Source organism: Dermacentor albipictus, unplaced genomic scaffold, assembly GCF_038994185.2.
Source record: "Dermacentor albipictus isolate Rhodes 1998 colony unplaced genomic scaffold, USDA_Dalb.pri_finalv2 scaffold_29, whole genome shotgun sequence".
NCBI classification, from domain to species: Eukaryota; Metazoa; Arthropoda; class Arachnida; order Ixodida; family Ixodidae; genus Dermacentor; species Dermacentor albipictus.
Genome location: NW_027225583.1, coordinates 3,426,609 through 3,454,488, shown reverse-complemented (window position 1 = coordinate 3,454,488; position 27,880 = coordinate 3,426,609). Strand labels below are relative to the sequence as shown.

The 27,880-nt window shown below is 43.4% G+C and overlaps 1 protein-coding gene across 1 annotated transcript in view; it reads left to right on the top strand.

Annotated features, from left to right (window-relative positions):
* The first annotated feature begins 1,651 nt into the window (after positions 1 to 1,651).
* The window catches only part of LOC139052709 (BTB/POZ domain-containing protein 6-like), a 39,672-nt gene continuing 13,443 nt past the window's right edge, over positions 1,652 to 27,880 (top strand). The window contains exons 1-3 of the mRNA XM_070529760.1: positions 1,652 to 1,784; positions 13,605 to 13,667; positions 25,841 to 26,058. Of these exons, the coding sequence (XP_070385861.1) occupies positions 13,662 to 13,667; positions 25,841 to 26,058 (224 nt within the window). The 5' untranslated portion in view covers positions 1,652 to 1,784; positions 13,605 to 13,661. The remainder of the gene's footprint in view (positions 1,785 to 13,604; positions 13,668 to 25,840; positions 26,059 to 27,880) is intronic.

The following is a 27,880-nucleotide window of genomic DNA, read 5'->3' as shown; positions in this document are numbered from 1 at the left end:
GGGGGACTCCAGAAATTTGGACCATCTGGGGTTATTTAACGTGCACCTAAATCTAAGTACCCAGGCGTTTTCGCATTCGGCCTCCCTCGAAATGCGCCTGCTGTGGGCGGGAGTCGATCCCGCGACCTCGTGCTTAGCAGCTCAACACCATAGCCACTAAGCAACGCGAAAAAAACAACCGCCTTTCTTGCAATTGCAGCATAAATATATACCAGAAAAGCAGTAGAAGCATATTGTTCGGCATGGTTTCGGCATTGCAAATAGACAAAAGCGGTATGCACATTGGCACGTCCACGAGAAAGCCGCCGACGTGGGCACTACACGTGACCTACGCTTCAAGGTGAAGGAGTGACGCAGCTTCGATTCTCGAAGCAACACCGCGGGCTACAACAAACGCCGATGTAAAGGCACAGGGTCAATGTTGACAACCTGTAGTTCTTTAATGTGCACTGAAAGCTGGGCACACGTAGGTATTCTCACTGCGCCCTGACCGGAAGGCAGCCACCGCGTCAGGTAATCGAACCCAAGATGTCACTACAACCGCCGCAGCCAAGTGAAGGCAAAACATGATACAACGTTCAGGGAAATTTGATGTGACAGATACTATAGCGAAAATTCCTCGCAGTCCAAGCAGAGAACCGTGAAATAACTCGATCGATAGTGCTGTTAAAATGAATAAAATGAGTTGATGACAGTGACCGCGAATATGCCACGATGAACCAGACGCACGCGACGCGTTGAAAGATTATGCGCACTCTTTATGTCTCGAATGGTGCCTGTGCGTGCAAGGGCACATCGCCTACTCGAGAGACTTGAAAAACGAACAACTACTCTTTGCAACAGCAACTTTATTTTCTGCAGTATTACAGCGCGCGATGAGCGGCGTCGACAGCCCGGCGGCGAGATTCGGAAGAACGGGAGAGCCCGTGAGAACTAGTGTCTGCCGGCACAGCGTAGGCATGGCTTTGGTTACAGAATGGAAAAGAACACACCTTCATTTCTTAGTCGGTAGGTACTGTTTTCATAATACGTCCTCGGTCAACTTCCGCAAGAACGTTGGTTGCCAAGCATGAAAACCTTAGAACACGTTTGAACAGAATAAGTTTAACGTGTGTGCACGATTTCATCCATTCGCAATAGTTGACCGACTCCAACACGCACCTTTCTTTAATATCCCAGTTGGATCATGGGTGCCCAGTTCCGAATGCCTCGCCGAGCGCTCACTGGGAACAAAACCCTCTGAACATACGCGCGATGGCATCAAGTTCCTTCTGTGTATGCTGGCAATACACAGCGGACGCGTCTCTGCTATCGCAGCGGCGGTGTCCACGAAGTCGCCGCGGCTGAAGTTGCACTTTAGCCTTGCTTCCGTAAGTGATTTTTGCAGCAGAATACAGCAAAGTGGTAGCCCACCGACCTTGAGTCAGCTGACGTCGCAAAAATCCCAGACAGAAAGCGTTAGAATCGCGCTAATTCGCAATTAAACCATTACCTTGCCCAGCTGCCGCTGAGAGGAAAGGGAATCCGCACATAACCGTGTGAGGAGGAGAGCTGCCCGGCGCGCTGGTTCGAGGCTACGTTCCTCCTCACCAAAAAAGCTGTCTATTGGTCCGTACGCCCGCCTGATTGTGTGTGTGCGTGTGTGTGCGCTGCTAGTTGAGAGCCGTGTATCAGTGACATCGGTCTGCTTCGCCGCGCATGGTATCGTTTTCTCACGTGGGCATTCGTGCATCGTGTTGGTGTTGCCGTATCTCTGGCGCCGTGAGTACCAGTTCAAAGTGCACGTAAGTATAAGTTTCTGCCATTCTCATCAGTCATGCACATAGGCGAATTTACACCACGGCTGTTTAATTTTTTGTATGCGTTCCCGACCCTCGAGCTGTGTTTCTGTGAGCTCCGTTCGCTGTGCAGCGCAAAGTATCGTTTTCTCACGTGGACTTCCGTGCATCGCTTTGGTTTGGCGCGGGTGTGACCTCGTAGTTGGCACATGAATCCCTGTTCGACGTGGACGCAAGTATGAATTTATGCCCTTCTCATCACTTCTGCCGTCCTGTTTTAGAAACAGCTCTCCATGTCGGCGCAACACTTATTAGCCCCGAGAAAGAGGAATGGCGCCCTCTCGCGAGTGACGTCACGGCCAGGGCGCCGCTCGCTCCGGCTCGCTCGGCTGTCGCGCGCGCTCGTTCCCTTCGTGCGCTGGAGTTTGATAAAGCCCCTCAATTTTCCAAAAGTAGCGCCATTCTTAAATCTTTCCGCCACCCCGCTCACCCAGGCGCTTCCTCCTCCACTCCTCCTGTCGCCCCAGCCTCCTCCGCTCCCCCATTGGCCAATCTGTGTCAAGTGAAAGCGGGCCCCGCGCTTTTGTATATTTTTTTCTTTCTGGCGCAGAGCAGGCGCCGCGCTTTTGTATATCTTTTCTTTCCAGCGCGCTGCGACCCCCAATCTTGGGCCCGCGACCCCCATTCTTGGGCCTGCGCGACGAAGTACGGCAGGCGGTTTGAAGGAGCGCGGTAGTTTTATACAATGTGTTAGGGCCGAGTGCTTAAGTGCGATGCCGTGCTGCTGCGCCTACGGTTGCCACAACAGACACAGTGACGGCAAAAAGCTTTTTGTTTTACCATCCGCCGGGCGCAACGCAAAACGAAGAAAAGTGTGGATTCACAAGATCGGGCGGGCTGACTTCGAGCAAGTGGCAAAGAACGCGCGGCTTTGTGAAGTGACACGGCTCCTCCAACCTCTTCTTCTGACGCCCGTGTCAAAACGGGTTCGTGTCCAGTGCATTGGGGGTGCGTTAAAGAACCCCAGCTGCAAAAAAAATTAATCCAGAGCCCCCATTATGGCGTGCCTTATGAGATCGTGGTGTTGGGATGTAAAACCCAAGAATCAACTTTTCTTCTGTCTTGTGTGCCTTGACTGTTCCAGTTAACGCAACACTGCTTCCTTGTGAAAACTTACAACGCAAAAGAATACAGACGCACGTAGTATACAGAGATAAAATTAGCACTTCAACAAAAGTGTTGCTGGTGCCAATGAGGGAGGGGGATAATTATTTTCTGAACCTCTTTCCAGTTGTCCCATCAAGTTCCTTCTTTCTTTTCTATCAAATTCTAACCGTTTGCACTGTAATAAATAAATAACGATTTCATATGCTGGTACGTTGTTAAAATTATCTATACCGCCTATGTGTGAAAACGTTGCTCATGGCCACCACAACCTGTGCATGAGCTACGTACAGTCGACCAAAAAAGTTTACGGACCACGGGATCTCAGTAAATTCAAAATATACGAGCAGCCTTTAAAAGCAGCCAGTAAAATTGTGCATCACAGTGTTGTTCGCATATGCCACAAAAGGCTAAAAATGGGAATACCAGGTTGTGTTTTGAGACTGAGGAGATATTCAGCTTTGTGTCAGATCTCTTGGTCCGTAAACTTTTTTGGTCGACTGTACATCTGTAAAAGGCGCGGAACAGAAACGGCCCTGCTGCCAGGCATTGCTGACCGCAGACAGTCGGAATCTCTCACGCGCCGGCCGAACAAAAGCATCCTGCAGGTACGTAAATTAACCTACGAAACCACGTGCACATACTTTCGCGCTGTCAAAACCTGAAACTCTGGTAATCACTCGCGTGTCTGAGCACACCGCGTGCTTGTGTCGTGTTTCAGCAACACGAACTTTCAACGTGCGCGCGCTTTACGCCTTAAATACGCCTTGAATAATGGTGCTTTTCTCTATTTCTTCCGCAAATCCGACACGACATTCTTAAGGCCAGTTACCGACTGACAAAGCAAGATCTAGATTGAAAAAAAACTGCTCCGCAGGACTCGAACGAACTTTTCCGCGGATTTCCTCCCGTAGCGTGTTAGCCGTCGTCTGCTACGGCAGGCCCACCACCAGCGGCGCCACCATCGAGGCCGCGCCGAGCGGAGGAGGAGGGAAGTGAATGGCGCTACTTTGGGAGATTGAGGGGCTTTAGAGTTTGAGGTATAGTAGCGGCGCCTGGTGGCGGCGCGGGAAACGACATCTGGGTCGTACCAGCTTGAGTCGTATTGAACCCTGGCTGTGGCGAAGCACGTTTCTAGGCCGAGTTTTGCGTCTATTCGCACTTTTTTATGCCCTGTTACGAGTGCGAAAAGGCTCTTCACTTCTCACAGACCACGCCGACCACGCTGCGAGCTCGCCGCAGCCTATAGGTCTACGAAAACGGACTCTCCGTGTGCTGTGGGACGTAATGCTAGGAGCAGAAGGAATCGGTGACGCCGATCCGGGGAGACCTAGCCCAGCCTCGAAAAGGCGTCACCGTCATTACTTCTGCGTCGTGGGCTGCCATGAACAAGAAGGCCTGAATCCCAACATCAGATTCTGCCGTTTTCCTTCAAGGCCTCACGAAGTGGAGCGTCGGGCGCGCTGCATAGCTGCAGTTCGTCGCGCTGAGTAAGCGAAACTTCGCGCCATGTTGACTGATTCGCCTGTCTTGAAGCTTGCTTGGTTATCTGCGTTCTAATGTTCGGTATTTTGCGCCTACAGTCCCGACAGCAGACCGACATAGCAGCAGGCATGGCTGGTAATTCACGATTCGAGACCCGGCCACAGCGACAATTAACAATTCGACCGATGCGAAGTGGTGAAGTGACCAGGTGTGTGTAAATGAGCACAAATGGTCGGGCTCATTCGATCACAATTCACTACTCCACTACGAGCAGCACAGGTTAAGAGAGTTAAATGCGCAGTACAGTAAACCACAGCGCTCATCCTTGATCTCAAGCCAGCACGTTGAGGCAGCGCAGCAAGGCAGTATTGATTGCAGCACATCGATGTTCGAGCGCTGTCATTAAAACCTACGTCAAGCGAGCGGCGCACGAGCTCGCGCTGCAGCGCGATTCGCACGTACGTGCGAGCTCATATGCATTGCATCAGTTATTACCAGTTACTAAAAGGGACAGATGGCCGCTACTATAACGCAGGCATAACTACTTGTTTAGCGGCATGCAGTCAACAAAGATTGCAGGAGGCCCGCCGTTTCGCGGCATGTCGAAAGACCGCTGCCGTCGCGGCGCGTACGATCGTGCGCTCGAGCAGTTCCGTACGCATGATGCCTGCTTATCGCTGCTGTGGATTCATTTATAGCAAGCATTTCCTTGCGTTTGTGTGCCTGAATCTAGCAGCTAGCGTGCAAACCTCACCTGAAGTTCCACTTCGTACGCGACTCGCTTCACTTGCGATTGACACGGTGGTAAAACTTCGCCGTCTAATTCTTGAACGGCGTACACGTATTCGGCACTGCATAATTTCTTGCCTTTACGGAGCGTGCCACCCCTGAAAAAATCTTCGGCGCCCGATATTCGCTGCAGGCCGTGAAACAACACAAACGAAAGTGGCGGGTCCATATTGTAAACGTGTTTTCCGAAGCAGACGACCGAGCTTGGTACGACCCATTTTAGCACAGAGGGCGCTTTTTAGTACCTTTTTCGCAGCGCCCCCTGGGCAATGCAAGAACCCCATAGGTGGCTCGAGCCGTACGTATTGAAGAATAAGTCGGCTTCTTTCAGCTGCCACACCTTAACCACAGTTTCTTCTTCAAAAGCGTGTGAGTCGAGAAACTTTGCGGCTTGGATATCGCAAGCTAAGTAGCGTTAAAGGGGTCTACTAGTTTTTGCAATGCATATATGCGCCGTGTCTATCGGTAAATTTTGACTAAAAAAAAGAATATCTGCAAATTCAACGCGCGAAGTTGTGTATGATGCTTCGCTAAACACTTAACATTCCTTTAGTATTTAGCTCTGAGAGGTATTGCATTTTACGTGGAAGAAAAATTTGGTAATTGGCGTCAACATGTTATCCGATGTTAGAAAGACACTGCCCAGCGAAGCTGTCATCATGATTCCTATTACTCTGGTGTCTTGTTCTATTCAAATATGGCCATTCATTAATGCGTAAAAAAATAGTTAGGCGCGCATTTCTTATGAAAATGTTTGCTGCTACTTTCATCCCCCTCTGAAACAGGCCTCCAAAAAACGAATTGCTCATGGCTGCTAACACGACGGCGCGTCCTGTAGAGTATTTACATAGTTAATTCACAAACACCATAGTAGCAATCACCTGAGAGAAAAGTTTCGTTGTTTAGATCGAGAGCCACTCAATTGAAAGTGATGAAATGTATCATAGTGGCCCTCAGTAGCCTTTATCGACAATATGGCACACCCCTGATCACATAACGGTAGCAATCGACTGTCCCTATGGCGAGGCAGGCTATGTTCGCGAAACCCATCAGTTCACTTCAACTTCGAATTAAAACCATAAAGCATTTTTTTACAGCGCCAACTGGAATGGTTAAAGTATTCTCGAGCTACTACTACGCAGCTTAGATTGCCTACAAAAGGAAAATTCAAGCACCTTTTGTCTCACCATGTCTCGATCCAGCGTTATTTAATTATACAAACGGATAACTATTCGCTTCGTCGGTACATAAAAGAGAACCTTGCAGGCTAATTTAAGTTTGCTCCAATCCAATCGCAAACATTCATAAAGAAAGCACCACAAGCCTTGCATATACTTTCACTTGATTTCTGACCCTCCACAGGGGGAATTTCGATATCTTCAATATGTCCCGTACTACTAGTCATTGACAGTTCGACTGCTTTCTGGCTGCAGCTATGCGGTCCAGCAGGCATACTTCACTAAAAAAATTGGGCCGAGCAGCCTGTGTCAGTTTGCCAAACAGATTCGTCATGTATATTCCTCAAGCAACAAGCACCAGTAAATTTCTCAAGTGAGTTTGATTTGATTTGATTTGATTTATTAATTTTCATTTACACACACACATGTACAGAGGAGTGGTAAATGGAGGTGGATGAGGGAAAAAAGCCGCACAGACGGGGCTTGAGGTAATCTCACCCTCTTAGGTACAATATGGCTGCATGGGGTAACACATCAAGCGCCATATAAATTACATTTATATAGTGGCCATAAAACATTGCAGTTATACAATATATGAAAGCACAGTGAAATATTTCCACGATAACAATGCAAAACACACTGCGGCATTGAAATAAATAAATGATATACACTTCGTAACATAGACAAAAAAAGAGGAACATAACATGCATTATTAATCATTAACAAACGCGCTCTAAAGAGGTGAGTTGAACGTGTAGCACGGAAAAGGGAATATATATTGGTAGATTCCTATTAGTACTCTGTAAATAGCTGTAAGCCTTCATTAACTTTACTTCAAATTTCCGCCGCTTAAAAAAAAATAAACCCGTGAAGAACCGCCCAATGTTGACAAGCAGTTAAAGAAGCAAGTGAGGCGTGTAGAATCTAAGCTCCAGTATTAGTTAAGTCACCGCGCTACTGCCGAGCGTTTCTGTTAGGAAATGCAAAAATTCGATATTATACCATGAACTACTCGTCGTGAGCAAACCTGTTTTAGCGGAATAAAATCAACGTAACTGCTGTAGAAGTCATATATAGCCAGCTTTGTGACATACTTGTTGCACCGCGGCAGGTATGGTATCATAACTGGATTCCTATAGGCTATGCTTTTGCGATTGTCCATCCGCGTATGAAAAACCCGCAATGGGCTGGTCTGCGTCGCTTCGGCTGGCACTGTAGCGTTGCCTTCGAGAGCTGCATTGTTGTCTAAGAAATTAGCTCTTTGAATAAATGTTCGCAAAGGAAGACGTCGTAAAAATATATTTGAGACGACCACCATAAGTATACAAGCAGAGAGAACGAGGGCGAACAAACGAAAACACCGCAGAAAGCGCCCGGAAAACGCCCGAACTGTAGCAGACGACAGGCGCGAGCCCGTGCCCTGACGTCACGCGAGCGGCGCTCGCAGCGCCGCTCGCGTTCGTTCTCGGGGCTAATAGACCGTGGATCCGCTATAGTATAACTTCTTTCAGAAGTGCATTGACGGGGGCCAGTTGATACCTCACGTGACTGCATTGTGTATGGTTGCAATGCGAAGTTGGCGCATGGCAGGCGACACACACGAAAACACGTAGCGCGAGGTACAGCCGGGCGCGAAAGTTTACGGTACGCGGATATCACGAGCAATGTGAATTTCTCCTTTGGTAAGGCATGACGCTTTTGTTATAATGAATCGCTGTGTAGTTGAGTTTAAACTCGAGACCATGTGTGCGGCCAGGGTTCGTAAAAGTTCAACTTTATCGCGAATCACAATTCCTGTAAACTTTCGCGATTGACTGAGTGTTTTCGTGCCAGTGTATCTGTGTATGTCACCTTACCTGTGCAACTGTATACCAGAGAGTCGTACGTTCTTTCCCGTACGAAGTTAAACATGAGCAGATTAAGCATTTCCAGCGACACACGTAATATGATGTGGGCTTATTACTTGTGGTTAAGTGATTTTGTGACTTCCTCCAATTCGACATGGGCATTTTGTTAGCGTATTTGACGTAGCGTATTGGTTGTATAATATAGAATGTGTAGCGCGGTGGTAGGTCATAGGCTATGAGGTTGCGCTGCTGAGCTCGAGATCGCGGTTTTGGTTTCCGGCGGCAGCAACCACTCTTGAGAATTTAAAATTTTCAAAAGTAACAAATTCAAAACCTGGTGCTTTGGGTGCACGTTTGAAAAGATCGCATGTTATCAAAATTAACCCGCAGCTCTCACCACCATTCAGTCAACCCGCTATGCTGCTGTGATAAATGCCTTGCTGGTTGGGCACGTTAAATTTCAATATTCTCTTTAACCTAGTCGTGGCTATCGTAGGCATCCGCGATTGTCATTGCGAGTAATAGAGGAGAAGGAACTGAGCTGAAAAAACGTCATCCCTATCGGATTTGCTGGCGGTCGACGTCCTAAGTGGCCTTTGCTATCGAGGCGTAGCAGCACCAGCTTAATAAGGAAACAAATACTGAGCTCAGGTGTCTGCCTGTCTAAACATGCACATTGGCGGGCTTGCTGCGTTGGATAATAGTACATTTCACTGTAGTTTTCGTCAAATCCAGGATCTCCAAGCTCCGTCGCCTGTTCCAGGTTGTATCGTCAGTAAAGTGGCTGGTTACATGTAATTGGTTACGGAAAAAATTTACTGTATTACAGTTGTCGTTACATGGTAAACAAGGAAATCCTTAAAGAACACCACCACGAAAAATATAATTGATTACAAGTAATTAATTACGTGTAATTCGTTACGTACACGTCTGCTTTCGACGCTTGCGCTTTAAGAAAATATGTCTGTCGTCTGTACTGTTCGGTACATAAATCCGTATAATACGACTGCGCAGAGATCGATCCGCTTGAGTTTCCGAATCGGAGGAACATGTTTATGTGCTGTTCGATGCATGCACTGGGAAGCGATAGATGGCGCCACTTTGGCGCGTGTATCGCCGAAATACAGAGTCCGCCTTTGCACAAAGCAATGTTGCCGCAGGTCATGAATAACAGTGGACCTAGTACATTTATGCTTTAAAAATGAGTAGAACATTTTCGCTGGCAAAAGAGGCATTTAATGGAAGTCTTTGCCGGCACTGATGTATTGGTAATACAAGACAACAGGGAAGGAAAGACAGGGAGGTTTGCCAGTGTAAATACCGGCTGGCTACCCTGCGTGTATTGGTAATTGTTTTACGTTGTACTATATGCGAAGCAGTAGTACATACAATGACCTCCAAATTATCTGCATGGTAAACGTTCTCAAAACACACATGACGTACACCAAATTTTAAACACCCTAACTGTTACAGGTATGCAATGTTTGAACCTTCAGAACTCTTTTATTAAAAGGAAGTCAGGTGGCATCAGGTACCCGAATTTTGGCACTATTCTTAATCTCAAATATGAATACTAAGGCACCTAGTACTTGTGTGTAGTAAAAGTTGATCGCTCTTTAGCAGTCATCTGTTAAAAAGTAGCAAATTTTATGTAATGTAGGAGAAGTAGTGCGAAACTGAATTACGGATTCTGAATTTTTATCGCCGAGTCAGGAAAGAATCGACACAAACCAGTAGGCCTACTGAAATTTATTTATTTATTTGTTTATTTATTTATTTATTTATTTATTTAATCATTCATTTATTTACACAAATACTGCAGCCCAATATAGGGCTGTCGCACGAGTGGGGACATTATACATTGCTATACAATACACATAAAAAACACATACACAAAAACATGAATTATCGAAAAGAAGCGCTTTACATGTTAGCGAAGTGCTTACCAGTGGTAGCTATGAAATCTTTTAGTGATTGTGAACGAATGTTTCCGGGTAGAGTATTACAAAGCTCTGTTGCACATGGCATAAAAACTGTACTTGTATGTATTAGTACGGGCATAAATAGGTGTTTAGTTCAAGGCGTGGGAACTACGGGTACAACTTGTGTTAGTAAATGTGATATAGCCACAATCAGAAAGACCAGAGGTGGAGTTCATAATTGCATATAATAGCTTTAATATGGTTAATAGCTTTAATATGGTTCAATGTTCAAAGATCGTTGAGCCTGTGTTGGTGAGAAAGTGTGGCTGTAATTCTGGCAAATGAAACGGGTAGATTTTCGTTGAACGTTATTGAGCGACCTTGTTTCACATTGTTTGTAGGGGAACCAGACGACAGATGCATATTCTGGAACGGGGCGAATCAGCGTTTTATATAACAGCAGTTTAGTATCGCGCGGGGTCTTGGCTAAAGTACAGCGCAAATAACTTAGTTTTTTTTAGTGCTTTACCGTTAACATGTTGAATATGTTTAGGCCATGAAAGACGTTCGGTTAAAATGACGCCTAAGTATTTATACTGAGATACTCTTTTAAGTTGGATGCCATCGAGGGAAGAATCGAACGAGAGGGGGCTCTGTTGGGCAATGACATCACGACTGTTTTACTACAGTTGATGTTTACTTGCCACGTTTTGCACCAAGCGCAGAAAGACATAAGAGATTGGGCAAGACGGTGGGGGTCATCAATGGAGTTAATAGATTCCTATAATACGCAGTCATCTGTATAAAGTCTGAGTTGAGTTGAGAGGCTACAAGGTAAATCATCGATGTATACTAGAAATAATGAAGGGCCTAAAACGGATCCCGGAGGAACGCCTGACGTAACGTTGGCAGGAGTTGAGTTCACTAAGAGAAACAAATTATGAGCGATAGCGAAGAAAGCTGGCCATCCAAGAATTGAATATGGCGTTTAATTTTATCAGTAGTTAAGAATGAATCACAGAATCAAAAGCTTTAGATAAATCAATAAAGGTGGCATTCACTTGATTACCTATGTCTACGTTAGAAGCGATATCATGAAGAAAATCGACTAATTGCGTTACAGTGCTAAAACCGCGACGGAAACCATGCTAGGCAGATTTTAGAACATCATTGGAGTTAAGGAATTCGATTATATGTTTCTGAATAATGTGCTCTAATACCTTGCATGACTGGGGTGTGAGAGATATCAGCCTGTAGATAGAGGGAATCGTTTATCCCCTGATTTATACAAAGGCAAGACTTTGGCTGTTTTCCGTTAACTTAATTGGTACTTCCCCAGAGTCTAAGGATTTCTGGAAGATTACAGTGAGGTACTGAGCTGTCCATAGGGTGTATCTCACAAGGAAAGGACTCGGGATACCATAGGAACGGTACACTTTTTAGTGTCGAGGTTCAAGATTAGCTTTAAGACACCATCAGCACATATTATGATATTGTCTAATTTATTAGTTTTTGCGTAGCAACTATACTTTGCAACTACATGATTATCGAGAATGAAAACAGATTGGAAGTACGAGTTAAAAGCATTCGGAAACTACGGTGGAGTCATTAGTAATAGCGTCGTTAATCTTGAAAGAGGTACTGCACCTTGCACTAGGTAAAATTGATGTCCACAACCTGCAAGGATTTGATTTTAGTAGTAGAGGGAGCTGCACTGAACAATCGAAATATTTAGCATTTTAGTACGAGTACGAAGTTCCTCGGCTTTTTCAAAAGGAACGCGAAGTGCAGGATTAGAATGGTTTGATTTACGTAGTCTATCGACATGGCGTGAGAGGTGCAGAATATGCCGGTTAATCCAAGGAAGTTTATTATTTATCTTTTTTTTAATGGAACGTAGTTATTGATGCAAGATTTCACTAACGACAAAAATTATCAACAAGACTGTCAACATGAAGTTCGGTACTCAGTGCTAAGAAATGCTCAAAGTTATCTACCAGAGTATCAGTGATGGCTGTGGCATCACATGGGCGTAGTTCCTTGTGTTCGATCGAAGGCATTTATCCTGCGATTAATAATAAACCTAAAACACTTATTAAGCGGAGTGTCACTGAATGGCCACTTTTTCACACCGTAATGCAGCCTTTATGTATTGCGTTTTGATGTGCTTGCATAAGGGCTATCGACAGAGGAAACGCATATTGTTCGCTCTAGAAAGGGAAGTCTCTCGTAGTTCTTTAATCCTCGAGGTGTTCGCAGGAACTGCGTCAGTTCCAGTTTGTTATCAGTAGATGTGTACAAGCCAAGGTCTTAATGTCAGGCTCAGTTCAGCACGTCGTTATTGAACCCCTTACCAGGAGTAGGGCACTACATCCGATTCGTTAAGGGACTAAACAAAGTACAGCGACACTGCTGAAAACTAAACGCGAATGGTAGCTCCCCTCCCCTTCGCCCCTCCCTTCCCCTAATAACCCAGCGCGCTCCTCTCGCTCTTCGCACGCTGCATTCTAGCTTACCCAAATAGCTTGAGTATATAGTACAAAGGGCCCAGAGGATGCGTGCGCGGAAGGCTATACGATATACTTGGCGGTCACGTACGCAAGCTGACTATTGGATTTTGCGTCGGCTGGATTTGCGTGACTTGCGTATTCATGGTATGCCAATATGGCAACGGCCACGTTACATTTAAATTCGATATTGCCACTTGCCATTTGACGCTAGAAGAAAAATATACGGTAAAATCAGTTTTCATTTAGTCTCATACCGTTTTGAGGACAAAAAGCGACGTTTAGTCATCGCCACGCTCTCTCTTTATCACAATTTTTTTTTACAGCTCACTAAGCCGCCCGCCTTACGTCACGCCATCATCTTCACGCATGTCACAGCGCACCAGCCATCAACTCCAAGTTTCTCGTCCTCGAACACGAACTGTCACTTTTCAATCATCATTTTTTCCTCGAGCTGCCAAGGACTGGAACGACCTACCCATTAATGTCGCTGCCATCACATGTCATTCACAATTTCTAGAAACTGTTGAAACTTGTATTTCAATGTAACACCTGCCTTTTCCTATGTTCACATGTTAACCACCCCTTATGTAATACCCCGAATGGGGTCTTTAAGGTAATAAAATGAAATGAAATCAGATTTGTTGGCTGTTCGATTTATCGCTGTTAGGGCTGACACAGACGCTGTCGAGAAACTGCTTAGATTTCTATATGTGCACGAGAGGCTTTTGACATTTAGCGCTCACAATTCGCTTGCAGTGCTGATCGCTCTTCCATGTACAGTCGTCTCCAGGATGTGAGTGTAGCGGGTTCTTAGCTGTTCTGTCTGCTCCCCTGTCAACCGGCGGAACGCTATATCAAAACTGTTTGGGAATTGCGACCGGATAATATCATGGTAAGGCGCCCGTTTCACGGTGCCGATTTGTTATCGCAGATTGACTGGACCTGCCCTCTCTGTGATATCGATTGACAGCCGACGACGGGAACGACAATGCCGGTGAGAGTTCGGTTTTTCTTTTTTGAGACATACTATGTGCGTAAGCCTAGCGACCGTCGCAAAAAAAGGCATTGTACTGTTATAAGTCCTCGACTGAGTATATCAGCATCAAACACCCATGGACGGAAGTGTTGCGCCAATTGCGCCAAGTGGCGCAAAACCATCGAGCTGCGCCAGCCTGAGCCAAAACACTAATTTCGAATCAAGTTAACAAATTTAACAGTGTACGTGTCCAGTGGCAACCACACAGTCATAGGCATGCATTGTCTAGCGCTCAGCCCTGCAATCCGTTTCAGCGTTGGCATCTTTGGAGTGTGGGTGTGTTTGGTGTCATATTTGTAACTAGGCGACAAGAAGGTGAAAACTGTTTATTCTATACAATGCATTATATTTCAGATCGAGTCCAAAATTATAATAAAGCATTGTTCGGTGAACAAAACATTGGTTGCCGTTTTACACTGCCTTCATGCAACCTGTGTCTGAACCGCGACCGAGCCCCATTAATCTAGCTTATTCAAAATATTGGACAACGTCGCAGCCTAGAAAACCAATAAACATTTTATCCCTTTATGATTTTGAAAAACAAAGTATCTTAGAGCTGTTTTTCTATAAGTGATGTAAAGTACTGGCAAATGTGCAACGACCAAAGTGACGTCACATTATGCGTTATTCTGCTGTCTTAACTGACGGTCGGCAAGAAAGAAAAATTACCTGGGAGCACCATGAGAACGGCGTTCACTGTGCCTTGATGGGAGTTGTTCATGGTGGTCACTATGAATATTTATCGTTCATTGTGCACGAACACTTTGATTAGGTAAATTTTAAAATTCAGCTAATCGATAAGATGTGAATGAAAAAGTTGAGGATGTCGTTTATAAATGACCGATAATAGCATTTGAAACGACCTAGGATTCGTGAAGAACCCGCCGTGGTGTCGTAGTGGCTTTCGTGAAATCAGGAGTTCGACAAAAGTTCGTCTGGTGGGAATTGCTCACAGTCAAGATAACCAATAACGTTAAAGGAAAAGCAACCAAGACGTTTTTGCTCCCATAGGAGGGCCTTGTTCACAATCAAAGTAAACGAATAGGGAAGGGAGAATGTACATGTGAATAGATGGTGCAAACAACGTCATTACATGAAAAAAAATATCATGATATTCATGTTGCGACATATAATTTATGTTTGTCATACAATCTTCTCGTACTATGCCAATTTCGGTACATATCAAGTTGACGAAACCACCATGAGTGCACCAAGATGTAGGCGGCTGTTTCATGACCTACATGGCAAAAATGTCATGATATTCTTGTCACGACAGATCGTTCATGTTCGTCATGCACTCTTATACTATACCAATTTCGGTACATACCAATGGCGAATTCCATTGAGAGAACAGAAGTGTCATAATATTTGGGTCACGACAGATTGTTTAAGTTCGTCATACACTCCTGTCATACTATGCCAATGTTGGTACATACAAATGGCGAATTCCATTGAGAGAGGAGAAGTGTCATGATATTCGGGTCACGACAGATTGTTTAAGTTCGTCATACACGCCTGTCATACTATGCCAATGTTGGTACATGCAAATGGCGAATTCCATTGAGAGAACAGAAGTGTCATGATAATCGGGTCACGACAGATTGTTTATGATCGTCATACACTCCTGTCATACTATGCCAATTTTGGTACATACCAATGGCGAATTCCATTGAGAGAGCAGAAGTGTCATGATATTCGGGTCACGACAGGTTGTTTATGTTCGTCATACACTCCTGTCATACTATGCCAATTTTGGTACATACCAATGGCGAATTCCATTGAGAGAACAGAAGTGTCATGATATTCGGGTCATGACAGATTGTTTATGTTCGTCATACACTCCTGTCATACTGTGACAATTTTGGTACATACCAATGGCGAATTCCATTGAGAGAGCAGAAGTGTCATGATATTCGGGTCACGACAGATTGTTTATGTTCGTCATACACTCCTGTCATACTATGCCAATTTTGGTACATAACAATGGCGAATTCCATTGATGGACAGAAGTGTCATGATATTCGGGTCACGACAGATTGTTTATGTTCGTCATACACTCCTGTCATACTATGCCAATTTTGGTACATACCAATGGCGAATTCCATTGAGAGAACAGAAGTGTCATGATATGCGGGTCACGACACATTGTTTATGTTCGTCATACCCTCCTGTCATACTATGCCAATTTTGGAACATAACAATGGCGAATTCCATTGATGGACAGAAGTGTCATGATATTCGGGTCACGACACATTGTTTATGTTCGTCATACACTCCTGTCATACAATGCCAATTTTGGTACATACCAATGGCGAATTCCATTGAGAGAACAGAAGTGTCATGATATTCGGGTCACGACACATTGTTTATGTTCGTCATACACTCCTGTCATACTATGCCAATTTTGGTACATAACAATGGCGAATTCCATTGATGGACAGAAGTGTCATGATATTCGGGTCACGACACATTGCTTATGTTCGTCATACATCCTGTCATACTATGCCAATTTTGGTACATACCAATGGCGAATTCCGTTGAGAGAACAGAAGTGTCATGATATGCGGGTCACGACACATTGTTTATGTTCGTCATACACTCCTGTCATACAATGCCAATTTTGGTACATACCAATGGCGAATTCCATTGAGAGAACAGAAGTGTCATGATATTCGGGTCACGACAGATTGTTTAAGTTCGTCATACACTCCTGTCATACTATGCCAATGTTGGTACATACAAATGGCGAATTCCATTGAGAGAACAGAAGTGTCATGATATTCGGGTCACGACACATTGTTTATGTTCGTCATACACTCCTGTCATACTATGCCAATTTTGGTACATACCAATGGCGAATTCCGTTGAGAGAACAGAAGTGTCATGATATGCGGGTCACGACAGATTGTTTAAGTTCGTCATGCACTCCTGTCATACTATGCCAATTTTGGTACATACCAATGGCGAATTCCATTGAGAGAACAGAAGTGTCATGATATTCGGGTCACGACACATTGTTTATGTTCGTCATACACTCCTGTCATACTATGCCAATTTTGGTACATACCAATGGCGAATTCCGTTGAGAGAACAGAAGTGTCATGATATGCGGGTCACGACACATTGTTTATGTTCGTCATACACTCCTGTCATACTATGCCAATTTTGGTACATAACAATGGCGAATTCCATTGATGGACAGAAGTGTCATGATATTCGGGTCACGACAGATTGTTTATGTTCGTCATACACTCCTGTCATACTATGCCAATTTTGGTACATACCAATGGCGAATTCCATTGAGAGAACAGAAGTGTCATGATATTCGGGTCACGACACATTGTTTAAGTTCGTCATACACTCCTGTCATACTATGCCAATTTTGGTACATACCAATGGCGAATTCCATTGAGAGAACAGAAGTGTCATGATATTCGGGTCACGACAGATTGTTTAAGTTCGTCATACACTCCTGTCATACTATGCCAATTTTGGTACATACCAATGGCGAATTCCATTGAGAGAACAGAAGTGTCATGATATTCGGGTCACGACACATTGTTTATGTTCGTCATACACTCCTGTCATACTATGCCAATTTTGGTACATACCAATGGCGAATTCCATTGAGAGAACAGAAGTGTCATGATATTCGGGTCACGACACATTGTTTATGTTCGTCATACACTCCTGTCATACTATGCCAATTTTGGTACATACCAATGGCGAATTCCGTTGAGAGAACAGAAGTGTCATGATATGCGGGTCACGACAGATTGTTTAAGTTCGTCATACACTCCTGTCATACTATGCCAATGTTGGTACATACAAATGGCGAATTCCATTGAGAGAACAGAAGTGTCATGATATTCGGGTCACGACACATTGTTTATGTTCGTCATACACTCCTGTCATACAATGCCAATTTTGGTACATACCAATGGCGAATTCCATTGAGAGAACAGAAGTGTCATGATATTCGGGTCACGACAGATTGTTTAAGTTCGTCATACACTCCTGTCATACTATGCCAATTTTGGTACATACCAATGGCGAATTCCATTGAGAGAACAGAAGTGTCATGATATTCGGGTCACGACACATTGTTTATGTTCGTCATACACTCCTGTCATACTATGCCAATTTTGGTACATACCAATGGCGAATTCCGTTGAGAGAACAGAAGTGTCATGATATGCGGGTCACGACACATTGTTTATGTTCGTCATACACTCCTGTCATACAATGCCAATTTTGGTACATAACAATGGCGAATTCCATTGAGAGAACAGAAGTGTCATGATATTCGGGTCACGACACATTGTTTATGTTCGTCATACACTCCTGTCATACTATGCCAATTTTGGTACATAACAATGGCGAATTCCATTGATGGACAGAAGTGTCATGATATTCGGGTCACGACACATTGCTTATGTTCGTCATACATCCTGTCATACTATGCCAATTTTGGTACATACCAATGGCGAATTCCGTTGAGAGAACAGAAGTGTCATGATATGCGGGTCACGACACATTGTTTATGTTCGTCATACACTCCTGTCATACAATGCCAATTTTGGTACATACCAATGGCGAATTCCATTGAGAGAACAGAAGTGTCATGATATTCGGGTCACGACAGATTGTTTAAGTTCGTCATACACTCCTGTCATACTATGCCAATGTTGGTACATACAAATGGCGAATTCCATTGAGAGAGGAGAAGTGTCATGATATTCGGGTCACGACAGATTGTTTATGATCGTCATACACTCCTGTCATACTATGCCAATTTTGGTACATACCAATGGCGAATTCCATTGAGAGAGCAGAAGTGTCATGATATTCGGGTCACGACAGGTTGTTTATGTTCGTCATACACTCCTGTCATACTATGCCAATTTTGGTACATACCAATGGCGAATTCCATTGAGAGAACAGAAGTGTCATGATATTCGGGTCATGACAGATTGTTTATGTTCGTCATACACTCCTGTCATACTATGCCAATTTTGGTACATACCAATGGCGAATTCCATTGAGAGAACAGAAGTGTCATGATATTCGGGTCATGACAGATTGTTTATGTTCGTCATACACTCCTGTCATACTATGCCAATTTTGGTACATAACAATGGCGAATTCCATTGATGGACAGAAGTGTCATGATATTCGGGTCACGACAGATTGTTTATGTTCGTCATACACTCCTGTCATACTATGCCAATTTTGGTACATACCAATGGCGAATTCCATTGAGAGAACAGAAGTGTCATGATATTCGGGTCACGACACATTGCTTATGTTCGTCATACATCCTGTCATACTATGCCAATTTTGGTACATACCAATGGCGAATTCCATTGAGAGAACAGAAGTGTCATGATATGCGGGTCACGACACATTGTTTATGTTCGTCATACACTCCTGTCATACAATGCCAATTTTGGTACATAACAATGGCGAATTCCATTGATGGACAGAAGTGTCATGATATTCGGGTCACGACACATTGTTTATGTTCGTCATACACTCCTGTCATACTATGCCAATTTTGGTACATACCAATGGCGAATTCCATTGAGAGAACAGAAGTGTCATGATATTCGGGTCACGACACATTGTTTATGTTCGTCATACACTCCTGTCATACTATGCCAATTTTGGTACATACCAATGGCGAATTCCATTGAGAGAACAGAAGTGTCATGATATGCGGGTCACGACACATTGTTTATGTTCGTCATACACTCCTGTCATACAATGCCAATTTTGGTACATACCAATGGCGAATTCCATTGAGAGAACAGAAGTGTCATGATATTCGGGTCACGACACATTGTTTATGTTCGTCATACACTCCTGTCATACTATGCCAATTTTGGTACATACCAATGGCGAATTCCATTGAGAGAACAGAAGTGTCATGATATGCGGATCACGACACATTGTTTATGTTCGTCATACACTCCTGTCATACAATGCCAATTTTGGTACATAACAATGGCGAATTCCATTGATGGACAGAAGTGTCATGATATTCGGGTCACGACAGATTGTTTATGTTCGTCATACACTCCTGTCATACTATGCCAATTTTGGTACATAACAATGGCGAATTCCATTGATGGACAGAAGTGTCATGATATTCGGGTCACGACAGGTTGTTTATGTTCGTCATACACTCCTGTCATACAATGCCAATTTTGGTACATACCAATGGCGAATTCCATTGAGAGAACAGAAGTGTCATGATATTCGGGTCACGACAGATTGTTTAAGTTCGTCATACACTCCTGTCATACTATGCCAATGTTGGTACATACAAATGGCGAATTCCATTGAGAGAGGAGAAGTGTCATGATATTCGGGTCACGACACATTGTTTATGTTCGTCATACACTCCTGTCATACTATGCCAATTTTGGTACATACCAATGGCGAATTCCATTGAGAGAGCAGAAGTGTCATGATATTCGGGTCACGACAGGTTGTTTATGTTCGTCATACACTCCTGTCATACTATGCCAATTTTGGTACATACCAATGGCGAATTCCATTGAGAGAACAGAAGTGTCATGATATTCGGGTCATGACAGATTGTTTATGTTCGTCATACACTCCTGTCATACTGTGACAATTTTGGTACATACCAATGGCGAATTCCATTGAGAGAACAGAAGTGTCATGATATGCGGGTCACGACACATTGTTTATGTTCGTCATACACTCCTGTCATACTATGCCAATTTTGGTACATAACAATGGCGAATTCCATTGATGGACAGAAGTGTCATGATATTCGGGTCACGACACATTGTTTATGTTCGTCATACACTCCTGTCATACTATGCCAATTTTGGTACATACCAATGGCGAATTCCGTTGAGAGAACAGAAGTGTCATGATATGCGGGTCACGACACATTGTTTATGTTCGTCATACACTCCTGTCATACAATGCCAATTTTGGTACATAACAATGGCGAATTCCATTGATGGACAGAAGTGTCATGATATTCGGGTCAGGACACATTGTTTATGTTCGTCATACACTGCTGTCATACTATGCCAATTTTGGTACATACCAATGGCGAATTCCATTGAGAGAACAGAAGTGTCATGATATTCGGGTCACGACACATTGTTTATGTTCGTCATACACTCCTGTCATACTATGCCAATTTTGGTACATAACAATGGCGAATTCCATTGATAGACAGAAGTGTCATGATATTCGGGTCACGACACATTGTTTATGTTCGTCATACACTCCTGTCATACTATGCCAATTTTGGTACATACCAATGGCGAATTCCATTGAGAGAACAGAAGTGTCATGATATGCGGATCACGACACATTGTTTATGTTCGTCATACACTCCTGTCATACAATGCCAATTTTGGTACATAACAATGGCGAATTCCATTGATGGACAGAAGTGTCATGATATTCGGGTCACGACACATTGTTCATGTTCGTCATACACTCCTGTTATACTGTGCCAATTTTGGTACATAACAATGGCGAATTCCATTGATGGACAGAAGTGTCATGATATTCGGGTCACGACAGATTGTTTATGTTCGTCATACACTCCTGTCATACAATGCCAATTTTGGTACATAACAATGGCGAATTCCATTGATGGACAGAAGTGTCATGATATTCGGGTCACGACACATTGTTTATGTTCGTCATACACTCCTGTCATACTATGCCAATTTTGGTACATAACAATGGCGAATTCCATTGATGGACAGAAGTGTCATGATATTCGGGTCACGACAGATTGTTTATGTTCGTCATACACTCCTGTCATACTATACCAATTTTGGTACATACCAATGGCGAATTCCATTGAGAGAACAGAAGTGTCATGATATTCGGGTCACGACACATTGCTTATGTTCGTCATACATCCTGTCATACTATGCCAATTTTGGTACATACCAATGGCGAATTCCGTTGAGAGAACAGAAGTGTCATGATATGCGGGTCACGACACATTGTTTATGTTCGTCATACACTCCTGTCATACAATGCCAATTTTGGTACATACCAATGGCGAATTCCATTGAGAGAACAGAAGTGTCATGATATTCGGGTCACGACACATTGTTTATGTTCGTCATACACTCCTGTCATACTATGCCAATTTTGGTACATACCAATGGCGAATTCCATTGAGAGAACAGAAGTGTCATGATATGCGGATCACGACACATTGTTTATGTTCGTCATACACTCCTGTCATACAATGCCAATTTTGGTACATAACAATGGCGAATTCCATTGATGGACAGAAGTGTCATGATATTCGGGTCACGACAGATTGTTTATGTTCGTCATACACTCCTGTCATACTATGCCAATTTTGGTACATAACAATGGCGAATTCCATTGATGGACAGAAGTGTCATGATATTCGGGTCACGACAGGTTGTTTATGTTCGTCATACACTCCTGTCATACAATGCCAATTTTGGTACATACCAATGGCGAATTCCATTGAGAGAACAGAAGTGTCATGATATTCGGGTCACGACAGATTGTTTAAGTTCGTCATACACTCCTGTCATACTATGCCAATGTTGGTACATACAAATGGCGAATTCCATTGAGAGAGGAGAAGTGTCATGATATTCGGGTCACGACACATTGTTTATGTTCGTCATACACTCCTGTCATACTATGCCAATTTTGGTACATACCAATGGCGAATTCCATTGAGAGAGCAGAAGTGTCATGATATTCGGGTCACGACAGGTTGTTTATGTTCGTCATACACTCCTGTCATACTATGCCAATTTTGGTACATACCAATGGCGAATTCCATTGAGAGAACAGAAGTGTCATGATATTCGGGTCATGACAGATTGTTTATGTTCGTCATACACTCCTGTCATACTGTGACAATTTTGGTACATACCAATGGCGAATTCCATTGAGAGAACAGAAGTGTCATGATATGCGGGTCACGACACATTGTTTATGTTCGTCATACACTCCTGTCATACTATGCCAATTTTGGTACATAACAATGGCGAATTCCATTGATGGACAGAAGTGTCATGATATTCGGGTCACGACAGATTGTTTATGTTCGTCATACACTCCTGTCATACTATGCCAATTTTGGTACATACCAATGGCGAATTCCATTGAGAGAACAGAAGTGTCATGATATTCGGGTCACGACACATTGCTTATGTTCGTCATACATCCTGTCATACTATGCCAATTTTGGTACATACCAATGGCGAATTCCGTTGAGAGAACAGAAGTGTCATGATATGCGGGTCACGACACATTGTTTATGTTCGTCATACACTCCTGTCATACAATGCCAATTTTGGTACATAACAATGGCGAATTCCATTGATGGACAGAAGTGTCATGATATTCGGGTCACGACACATTGTTTATGTTCGTCATACACTCCTGTCATACTATGCCAATTTTGGTACATACCAATGGCGAATTCCATTGAGAGAACAGAAGTGTCATGATATTCGGGTCACGACACATTGTTTATGTTCGTCATACACTCCTGTCATACTATGCCAATTTTGGTACATACCAATGGCGAATTCCGTTGAGAGAACAGAAGTGTCATGATATGCGGGTCACGACACATTGTTTATGTTCGTCATACACTCCTGTCATACAATGCCAATTTTGGTACATAACAATGGCGAATTCCATTGATGGACAGAAGTGTCATGATATTCGGGTCACGACACATTGTTTATGTTCGTCATACACTGCTGTCATACTATGCCAATTTTGGTACATACCAATGGCGAATTCCATTGAGAGAACAGAAGTGTCATGATATTCGGGTCACGACACATTGTTTATGTTCGTCATACACTCCTGTCATACAATGCCAATTTTGGTACATAACAATGGCGAATTCCATTGATGGACAGAAGTGTCATGATATTCGGGTCACGACACATTGTTTATGTTCGTCATACACTCCTGTCATACTATGCCAATTTTGGTACATACCAATGGCGAATTCCGTTGAGAGAACAGAAGTGTCATGATATGCGGGTCACGACACATTGTTTATGTTCGTCATACACTCCTGTCATACAATGCCAATTTTGGTACATAACAATGGCGAATTCCATTGATGGACAGAAGTGTCATGATATTCGGGTCAGGACACATTGTTTATGTTCGTCATACACTGCTGTCATACTATGCCAATTTTGGTACATACCAATGGCGAATTCCATTGAGAGAACAGAAGTGTCATGATATTCGGGTCACGACACATTGTTTATGTTCGTCATACACTCCTGTCATACTATGCCAATTTTGGTACATAACAATGGCGAATTCCATTGATAGACAGAAGTGTCATGATATTCGGGTCACGACACATTGTTTATGTTCGTCATACACTCCTGTCATACTATGCCAATTTTGGTACATACCAATGGCGAATTCCATTGAGAGAACAGAAGTGTCATGATATGCGGATCACGACACATTGTTTATGTTCGTCATACACTCCTGTCATACAATGCCAATTTTGGTACATAACAATGGCGAATTCCATTGATGGACAGAAGTGTCATGATATTCGGGTCACGACACATTGTTCATGTTCGTCATACACTCCTGTTATACTGTGCCAATTTTGGTACATAACAATGGCGAATTCCATTGATGGACAGAAGTGTCATGATATTCGGGTCACGACAGATTGTTTATGTTCGTCATACACTCCTGTCATACTATGCCAATTTTGGTACATACCAATGGCGAATTCCATTGATGGACAGAAGTGTCATGATATTCGGGTCACGACACATTGTTCATGTTCGTCATACACTCCTGTTATACTGTGCCAATTTTGGTACATAACAATGGCGAATTCCATTGATGGACAGAAGTGTCATGATATTCGGGTCACGACACATTGTTTATGTTCGTCACACTCCTGTCATACTATGCCAATTTTGGTACATACCAATGGCGAATTGCATTGAGAGAACAGAAGTGTCATGATATTCGGGTCACGACACATTGTTTATGTTCGTCATACACTCCTGTCATACTATGCCAATTTTGGTACATACCAATGGCGAATTCCATTGAGAGAACAGAAGTGTCATGATATGCGGGTCACGACACATTGTTTATGTTCGTCATACACTCCTGTCATACTATGCCAATTTTGGTACATAACAATGGCGAATTCCATTGATGGACAGAAGTGTCATGATATTCGGGTCACGACACATTGTTTATGTTCGTCATACACTCCTGTCATACTATGCCAATTTTGGTACATACCAATGGCGAATTCCATTGAGAGAACAGAAGTGTCATGATATGCGGGTCACGACACATTGTTTATGTTCGTCATACACTCCTGTCATACTATGCCAATTTTGGTACATAACAATGGCGAATTCCATTGATGGACAGAAGTGTCATGATATTCGGGTCACGACACATTGTTTATGTTCGTCATACACTCCTGTCATACTATGCCAATTTTGGTACATACCAATGGCGAATTCCTTTGAGAGAACAGAAGTGTCATGATATGCGGGTCACGACACATTGTTTATGTTCGTCATACACTCCTGTCATACTATGCCAATTTTGGTACATACCAATAGCGAATTCCATTGAGAGAGCGGAAGTGAGCTCGGCGCAGTGCGGAGTCGGGTTGCAGCGCAGTGAGAGCCGGAACACTCGGAGGGGGACGTGTGAGGAGAAACGTACCACGTGACGCAAGCAATGGACGTCCCAGCATTCTCTGTTAGAGAACGGCAAAGTACGTGTAATCGTGTTGTGGTCGTTGGGTGCTCACCGGTTCGCGGCCGCGCATAACATACATTCGTGCAACGCCGATGTGTCCTCCGACACATCCGATGACAGTAGCTTTCGCTGCATTCACGGCAGAGCGTCTCAAGCGTCTCTAGCCGTGCATTAATATCCTGCTCCGGTATTCCATAAACCGCAACACGTATACCTTACACGCGATGTGGACTATCTTGTTTATGCAGAGAGAAACTTTACAGTGAAAGAAACTTGGGTGGAAACCAATTCCGATAAGTTATGTTGAGATGTTTCTGAGAGCCGATGTCATTTTGCAGTTGAACTTGGAGAAATTCCTGCAAAGTGGAGATCACGCTGACGTCGAGTTCGTCGTGAAACCGGAGAAATTTGACACCTCGAAGACCTTCAAGGCTCACAAGCAACTACTGGCCTTGAGTAGTGTAGTATTCGAAGCCATGTTCTACGGTCAGCTTGCCGAAAAGGACACCGTGATCATCACGGACCTCCACCCTGATGGATTCTACGGCCTTCTCAAGTGAGTACTTTTGGCCATGTTGATCTGCCGTTGTCAAAGGCATTACCCTACTATGTCTTTTTGGAATGTCCCACGCCTTCGATCCCGATAAGACACGCGCGCATTGTTCACAAAGTGTTAGCGTGGCCTTTACCAAGCGTGGCCTTTACATAGCCTTTACCACTTGTGATTGTTGTGAAACGGCGCAGTGCGTCCTTTTACAGGGAAGTTGTTAGAGCGACAAGAAGCACTAAAAAGCGTTGTATCTGTTTTGAAGGTATACTAAAAAAAATGTAATCACCCAAAATTTTTATTGAGGAAGTGAGCAAAGTGTTAAGCGTGATAAGGGGGAAAATTTTTAAGTGTGCTTTATATGAGAGATAAATAAAAAAATTCTTTGGCCTGTTGACAAGCGTTATGCAAAATTTGATCACTGCCGTGTAAGGACGAAAAACCGCAGGCGTTCCACATTTGGACAAAATGGGGGCCAATATATTGTTGACGTGCACTGAAACATTGAAGCGCGTAGGATTACTTCGGACTTTGGGAATAAATAATTGTAATACTCGAAAATTTCATGCGTTATACGAGGCCTGTAGTACGTTTTCCCGGTGTCCTCGGTAAACTATATAGGGGACACGTTTATATTTCGCTGAAGTAGGTAACATGCTGTCCCTGACTTACGATGCATGTTCAATTTGTGTAGGTTATTTGCAGTCTTCGTAGAAAATTGCTTATTTAAGTGTTCCAAGGTGTCATACAGTCGTTTTTCGCGTTGTTTCACATAGTCTTTAAAGAAGTCTACATGACCCCGTGTTCAGATTTGGTGGAAGTTTTGAGCATAGTAAATGTAATGTAAGGGTGAAGCTTTCACGTTGTTAGCTTGATAAAGAGCGTCGAAAAAAATTAACCCTCGTTTTATTCCCTATTTTCAGGCGTCATATGGAGTTTGTATTTGGTTTTCCTGATGTACCTTGTAAAGAAAACGAGGCGCATTGTTTATATTTTCTGAAATAAGGGGCAGGTCATGGGTGATATGCAAGCATAGATCAAAGTGTGTGGGTTATATTTTTTATTCTATTTTATTTATTTCATACTGCAGACCTAGTTCAGGTCCAAGCAGGGTGATTAAACACAGCAAGAATACAATGCATTAATCAATCAACCAGGGTGGTAAGGCACGACAGTAATACAATGAATGAATCCATTGAAACAGGCAACAACGAGTTAATGCAGTCTGTTATAGTTCGGAAAAAAAAAGAATACTTGAATACACCCGTCCGTGCAAAATAAGGTGTTAGTGAATTCGAATGATGGTGTCGAGTAAGCCTACACGTTGAACTAGACAGATGGGATGCTGGATGAATTGATAAATCTCAATTAAAAACCATGGAAAGAAATCGAATTCATAAGTTTTCCTTTCGCTGCTCAAGGATTTCGATGCCATTATCACCCATTATTGTTGAGGAAGAATCATATTGAGATAATTTTGAATACATGAATTGCACGGCTTTCTTCTGTACCCTTTCGAGACATTTAACATTTTGTTTAGTAAACGTGTGCCCAACAACACATGCATATTGAAGTTTCAATCTAATGAATGAATGATAAGCAATCAGTTTTCCGTTAGGTGGGGAATTTTTAAGTTTACGTCGCAAAAAATATCATGTATGCCAGGCCGAAGAGCAGATATGTGTAAATTCCCTGATACATTGTTAGTAATTGTGACGCCCAAATACTTATAGTTTGTTTCTTCCTGCATAGACAATGAGCCTAACGTGTAACTAAATGTTAGTGGAGCTTTATGACGAGTGAAGCGAAGACAGGCCGTGTTTTCAGCGTT